The sequence below is a fragment of the Oncorhynchus masou genome, chromosome 22 (assembly GCF_036934945.1).
Source record: "Oncorhynchus masou masou isolate Uvic2021 chromosome 22, UVic_Omas_1.1, whole genome shotgun sequence".
In the NCBI taxonomy this organism is placed as follows: Eukaryota; Metazoa; Chordata; class Actinopteri; order Salmoniformes; family Salmonidae; genus Oncorhynchus; species Oncorhynchus masou.
The window spans coordinates 26,316,882-26,324,577 of NC_088233.1; the positions used below are offsets into that span (position 1 = coordinate 26,316,882).

General features: G+C 44.0%; 1 protein-coding gene across 1 annotated transcript; it reads left to right on the forward strand.

Annotated features, from left to right (window-relative positions):
- Positions 1–744: 744 nt before the first annotated feature.
- On the forward strand, positions 745–3,246 carry LOC135509243 (four-jointed box protein 1-like). Its single transcript, XM_064929734.1, has one exon. It carries the CDS (start codon positions 982–984, stop codon positions 2,263–2,265), a length of 1,284 nt encoding a protein of 427 aa, XP_064785806.1. The 5' UTR covers positions 745–981; the 3' UTR covers positions 2,266–3,246.
- Positions 3,247–7,696: the final 4,450 nt, after the last annotated feature.

A 7,696-nucleotide genomic window follows, 5' to 3' on the forward strand; every position in this document is an offset into this window, starting at 1 on the left:
TAAAGCATTTTTGTGGGGAAAATGATTTCTGATTGGCTGTTCAGTATATTTCAACACTAGGAGGTTGGAATGATACTGAGAGAATGATAATACCCTATTAATGTTGAGCGGTTTTAAAGACCACCTGAAATGTCAGCCTATTTTGGTGAGGGAGTTTTGGCCATGCAGTAAATTACTTTAGTTAGACCAATAAGGAAGAGAGCCAAATCTCTGCCAATAACAGCACATTTTCAGTCCCCCCCACTCAAAACAGCCCTAGCAAAATTCTTGCTTGAGAAATAACTCTTTGCCAAGAAGCTATTTGTTTATTTATTTTATCATTGAGTTAATCACAATAAAGTACTTAATTGTTAACCAGAAATTATTTTATATTGAAAAAATGGTTGCAGTGGACCTTTATATGTTAGCCTATATTGTGTTTTTGGATCGGGATATTTAAGTGGACTGCATGGATCAAGTCCCTGAAACTTGTTTCAGGAGCACTCTTTCGTAATTATACGTTTCACGTGAACAATTGGAATTAATTATTTCCAACCCTGAAACAATTAAATGAAGTGCTGTCTGATTCTGACAGAATCGTGCACCATCGGGTGCCCATGTTGCCTAGCTGCACTTCCTCTGGATGTGTAGCTCTCCAAAGTACCGCTTCCATAGGACCCACCACTTTCCATGATACGCCTACCAGCTCGCAACCTGAGTCACGTGTTCCTCATCCTAGTATCTGAGCCGAAGCTAGTAGCTACACAAATCAAACTAAACCAGCCTCACCCAGTGGAGACCGGAGAGATGGAGACGCAGAGAGAAAGCCGTTCGCGGTCGGAAACCAGCTATTATGAAAAAAAGCTCGTCCGATAAATAAAACTCATATCGACGGATAAGGATTTTATTTCACCCAAGCGGAACAGATATGCGAACCGCATTACCGTTGGGGTTGTGCGAGTTGTCTCTGCGCAACAAAGGGAAGGGCGGTTGTCTGTAAACATGAGGGCTGTGTCGGCGAACTTACTTGCACTGCTTTTTCTCTGCACTTGTGCCTGTGTATTCTACGTCTGGAGCAGGCTGGGGAGTCGGCTGGAGAGATACAAACGGGGACTACAGTTACCGAGGTCCTTTCACGTTGGGCCATCACCGGACATCTCCGCTAAAACTTTCCGTGCTCTGCTCGCTGTTCCAGTGGCACAGAGACTGCACTTGGGGGGCAGACTCGATGTCCGCAACGTTACTGGTGTTAGGGATCAAATTGGCTCTTTAGGAAGCAGAGATTACCATATGAATGTAGATAACAAGGGGTCAGTACAGAGGGAGGTCCCGGCCAAATTTGGCTCGCTCGTTGAGGGTATTTTTTGGAGTGAATGGCTGGAGTCTCAGCTTCCCGCCAGCTTCAGTGAGGAACATGCCCGGGCTTGGAGAGAGAGAGCCCGGGGACACCGCATAGTCAGACTGGAGCCGGGCTGTGGTAGAATATCCAATCAGCTGGCCACTTTTTCGGACGGAGCCAAAGCTTGCGTGCGTTATGGAATAAACGCGGACCAGGTGCAGGGGGAAACGCTGACTTATTACCTGGCTAATTTGCTAGGTATTACAAATCTACCGCCTCTCATCCTTGCCCAGTTGAACGTTGACAGTGAACAATGGGCTTCTGTTAGGAGAAGAATTGGCGGTTTACAGTGGAGTGAGCGGGCGGTTGTTTCACTCACCGAGTGGGTCGCCAACCTGACCGGGGTAGTCACACCTGCTCCGCTGCGCCAGGAGAGCAAGGGGCTGCGTCCTTTGCAAGGGGAGCTGGGCAACAAAACGACTGCGGAGTTGCTCGAGCTAATGCAGTGGACCGACCTGATCATATTGGACTACCTGTCTGCTAACTTCGACAGGCTCGTTAGCAACCTATTTAGCCTGCAGTGGGACTCGCGCGTGATGGAGAGGGAGACCAACAACCTGCTCAGAACGCCCCGCGGTGACCTAGTATTCATCGACAACGAGGCAGGGCTTGTACATGGATACCGGGTGCTTGATATGTGGGAGAAGTATCACAGCACGGTCTTGGGCTCCGTGTCTGTGTTCAGAAAGAGGACAGCGCAGCGAGTGATAGAACTGCACCGGCGGAGGGACACCAGGACTCGGCTTCTCGAGCTGTACAGAGACAGCGAACCTTTATCTCCGGAATTAGGTTTTCTCTCCTATGAACACGCGGATATACTACAGAACCGAATAGACAGATTATACAAACACATATCGCATTGCAAGGAGAAATACCACCAGCTGTGAGCGTGTTTCTGATTCCTCTCATATATATGGTTCTGTGTTACGCGCCTGCCACACAGAATGACGTGTGCTGCTAATCAGTAACCCAGCCCAGTAACCACACACCTGTACCAGATTAACGTGCGTCAATTGAAATGTTTTTGAATATTTTAATGAACTACCTCTTGTGTGAACCAATGTTTTGCCTACTTTATTTGTCAGGATAAAATATTGATGTTGTTTTTGGGCTTCTTGCAGGATATGCCATAATTTATTTTCACCCAGCCTCAAAAGATAACTGCAATAGAATAACATGATGAGAGCACAGGAGGTTAGTGGCACCTTAATTGGGGAGGACTGGCACATGGCAAAGGCTGGAGCAGAATAGGTGGAATTGTATAAAATACATCAACACATGGTTTGATTCCATTCCATTTGCTCCGTTCCAGCCATTATTATGAGCCATCCTCCCCTCAGCAGCCTCCACTGGATGAGAGCCAATGCATCTTTGTACCTATTTAGGTTTGATGGTCAGCCTTCAATTGTTCCATTTTGATACACAGTTGTGTTTATTAATAGGAATCAACTATTGTGGTGTCAGTGTGCATTGTCTTTAATATGTACAATAAGAAACTGACTGCTTGATCATGAGAACCAAGCCTTAATAGATTACTCCTAAATAGTTTAGTATTTGTTGACACATGAATTTGTGATGTACAATTTGTCACCGGTCTCATCCTTTTATAGAAGCTCTAGCCTACTGTACAATCAACTTTCAAAGCAAACACTTGTTTTCGTATATTTGGTTGTCTTATCATTGTATCTATAGTCTTAATTTCATGACCCAGTCATATTTGTTGTACATGCTGTAAGTATGTGAATACTGTATCTGTTAACCAGTTTTTGACATTCACGATTGCAATCTACTTCACTAATTCAATGTGCATTGTAACATTCCAATCTTCCTGTCTTTATGTTAAATATATTGTAATTTAAGTTGTCAGACCATGTTTTTCATGTTCAATTCTTCTTCAGCAGGGTACAATGATGGGTCAAAAAAATGTGCCTGTTCTGTGTGTGCAGTCCTGGGGTTTTCATATAAAGGGCCCTGTCCCATCCCTGTCCACTACAGTGCACCCATTGTGCTGTTGAAATGCCATGCCCTCAGAGTCTGTTACCAGGGAACTCTGAGTCTCTCTCTGACAGGCAGACCGTTAGGCATGGCCCAACTGAACGCTCTAACCCAGCTCTCTTTAAAGGCACAATCTGGGACATTTTCTGCTGTTCATGGTCATTTTAAGTAATACTTTTTTTTTCTTCAATATTCATTTAACAGAGAAATGTATCATAAGCTTATTAGAACTATCTTACATTATCATAACGTGCAAATATTAATGGTTTGTCTTGGTGGTGCTATTTTAACAGTCATTTGTGGTAAGTGTTGTCAAGTTTTCATAATGGATTCGGGAGACAGATGCAGGAATGAGTAATGGGGTTTGTTATTTAGCCCAAATTACGGCATGACGTTTAAAGGCACGGGGACGAAGACCAAGCAAACACATAACAAAAACACAGGGTTGAAACCCAAAACAAAAGAGCGAGGAGTTCCTCGAATAAATACACAAACTCACAATAATTATCACACGGGATGAGACTCGTAATCATCTGCGCGATCCACAATGGCACGAAAGCCAAAACGCACAGGTACTCACACACACCAACGGACATTGTAACAATAATCGACAGCACCATGGTGAATACAGGGCACATAAACAGTTGAAGACAGAAGTTTACATACACCTTAGCCAACTACATTTAAACTCAGTTTTTCACAATTCCTGATATTTAATCCTAGTAAAGATTCCCTGTTAGGATCACCACTTTATTTTAAGAATGTGAACTGTCAGAATAATAGTAGAGAGAATGATTTATTTCAGCTTTTATTTCTTTCATCACATTCCCAGTGGGCCGCAAGTTGACATACACTCAATTAGTATTTGGTAGCATTGCTTTTTAATTTTTTAACTTGGGTCAAACATTTCAGGTAGCCTTCCACAAACTTCCCACAATAAGATGGTGAAATTTGTCCCATTCCTCCTGACAGAGCTGGTGTAACTGAATCGGATTTGTAGGCCTCCTTGCTCGCACATGCTTTTTCAGTTCTGTCCCACAAATTTTCTATAGGATTGAGGTCAGGGTTTTGTGATTGCCACTCCAATACCTTGACTTTGTTGTCCTTAAGCCAATATATCCATAATATATCCTCATGATGCCATCTATTTTGGGAAGTGCACTAGTCCCTCCTGCAGCAAAGCACCCCCACAACATGATGCTGCCACCCCCGTGCATCACGGTTGGGATGGTGTTCTTTGGCTTGCAAGCCTCCCCGTTGTTCCTCCAAACATAATAATGGTCATTATGGCCAAACAGTTATATTTTTGTTTCATCAGATCAGAGGACATTTCTCCAAAAAGCACAATCTTTGTTCCCATGTGCATTTGCAAACCGTAGTCAGGCTTTTTATGGGGGTTTTGGAGCAGTGGCTTCTTCCTTGCTGAGCGGCCTTTCAGGTTATGTCGATATAGGACTCGTTTTACTGTGGATATAGCTACTTCTGTACCTGTTTCCTCCAGCATCTTCACAAGGTCCTTTGCTGTTGTTCTGGGATTGATTTGCACTTTTCGCACCAAAGTACGTTCATCTAAAGGAGACTGAACGCGTCTCCTTCCTGAGCAGTATGACGGCTGTGTGGTCCCATGGTGTTTATACTTGCGTACTATTGTTTGTACAGATGAACGTGGAACCCTCAGGAAATTTGAAATTGCTCCCAAGGATGAACCAGACTTGTGGAGTTCTACAGTTGTTTTTCTGGGGTCTTGGCTGATATCGTTTGATTTTCCCATGATATCAAGCAAAGAGGCACTGAGTTTGAAGGTAGGCCTTGAAATACATCCACAGGTACACCTCCAATTGACTCAAATGATGTCAATTAGCCTATCAGAAGCTTCTAAAGCCATGACATAATTTTCTGGAAATTTCCAAGCTGTTTAAAGGCACAGTCAACTTAGTGTATGTAAACTCTGACCTACTGGAATTGTGATACAGTGAATAATAAGTGCAATAATCTGTCTGTAAATAAACAAATTACTTGTGTCATGCTCACCAACTTGCAAAAACTAGTTTGTTAACAAAACAATTTTGGAGTGGTTGACAAACAAGTTTTAATGACTCCAACCTAAGTGTATGTAAACTTCCGACTTCAACTGTATACATATACAATCAGTGGGAATGGGGCCAGGTGTGCGCAACGTAAGTTCCAGAGGGATCCGTGACAAATATATTAACAAAACTACTACTGGTGATGACTTCACTATTTGAATTCAGCCTCATGTAAAAGTTTTTAAAAGGGTTGTTAAATGTTTCATTTTAATGTAAGACAAAGGATTTGACATCGCTGTTCCTAACCACAAGAGGTTGGTGGCACCTTAACATGGTTTGATGCCATTCCATTTGCTCCGTTCCAGCCATTATTATGAACCGTCCTCCCCTCAGCAGCTTCCACTGTTCCTAACCCATCTATTTCCCTGAGGCCTTTTTGTTAATGTTCCCTAGACCAGTACATCATGGATCCACAGCATTTATTTGATACAAATGGACACCTCATTAGTTTATTTGAAGGGTTAATTTTATCATCAGACAGGGTGAAGGCATTGACCAAATCCATCTGCTAACCTGAGGCCCCTTTTTTGTTATTGTTACATAAACAGATAAATCTTGGAAGTACACTATTTATTTGATTTCTCAAACTAAAGTGAGTCTCTTTCTCATTAGTTCCACAGTGACCTTTAAGGTTACTGTGATCTCCTTATCAAGACATGCTGGAGGCACATCATAGGTGTGTCAGTGATAAATGTTTGAAGGGCTAATGGTTTCCAGATAATGGTTTTCTATCCCTCCATCTCCTCCTTGTATCCCTGATCTCATCTGGTTCCCTTTTACACCTTTTGTTGATAGCTAGCTGCAGGGCGCTCCAGAACACGTAATCCTGTTCCTGGTAGATGTAGGGTTAGGGAGGGGAGAGGAGGGGGCCTTAGGAAAGAGCCTCACTTTAACAATGAGAAGGGTTTATGCACTATGAGGTGCCTTATCTTGACTTCTATGAAAACACAACCCATGGTGTCCACTACGCGTGTCACCGTCATCGATCTGTGTTTCTCCCTATTAGGGAGCGATTAGCGGCCTGAGACGCGGCTGGGGTTTGAGCAGCTGGAGCTGGAGGCTTTAGCAGGGCTAGCTGCTTCCCTGGTGCCTGCCTTTGCATGTCTGCCTGCTTGCCGGTCCTGCAATAGCGATTTGGGGATCAATAAGTGGAGGGGAAAAACAGGTTATTTTAACAGTGTTCTGGGGAAGAGGGAGTCAGAGGGGTATATGGGGGAGATAAGGACCAACCTTCCAGCAGATTTACGACGGGCTGCAGACACAAGGGATTAAAATCAATACTAAGCCTAGGTCTGCATGCCTAAACTAGACTTGCACCCCACCATCATTCCATCCACCCCCTCTCCCTTCTCCACCCATGTCCCTGCCTAGCATCTGTCTACAGTGGTTAGCTAAATGGAAAACAAAAGTGATATTTTCTCAATTGTTTTTTTTCACATATTTTTTTGAACCAGCGCTCATGTCACTTCAAATGGATTGGATTTATATAACACTAGCGGCATATATCAAAGCCTTTTGTCAGAACTCCTCCTAACAGATCACATGTTCGTCCTCTTACTCAATGTCTGGCTTGTGTCAACTGGCCACAAACCTCACAAAACTTACCGCCGCCTCCCCTCTATCCCACCACCATCCCACTGTCCACACTGAGGCAGTGAACTCTCCAAGCCCCCTATGTGACATGGCCTCATTATGGCAACTCCTCATTGGCCACTGGTAATGGCAGCGTCTATCTGGACGTGTGAGCTAGTTAGCCATGCAGGGTGCAGGGGCCAGGCATCTATGGCCGTCCTCTGGGCCTATTCATGCTCTGTTTGTGTCACAGGGCGGCCAGGGAGCCAGGCAGGCACAGGCAGTTGTGTACTATAAGCTGGCAGAGGCTCTGCTCTCTGTAGTCCTGAGGCTCTATCCAAAACAACCCCTAGCCCTACATCCTACACTTGGATTTGAAAGTATTGGATTGGCAAACCTTCCTCCTAACCTAGGGCAAACTACCACCATATTTCTTATACCTAGCTATCTAATATTTTCAGATCTACATAAAGTGCTTTGGGGGTAGGAGCTAGAGTTGTTTGTTTCTGGATGGAGCCTGAGCCTATAGAGAGAATAGGTAAAAACACAGATCTTCTCTCTCTGGTCTGCATTCCAGAGGCTCCCAAAATGCAGACACACCTGAGGAAGCTAGGGTGAACCCCCATAAACACACACACTGTCACGCCTTGGTCTTAGTATTTTG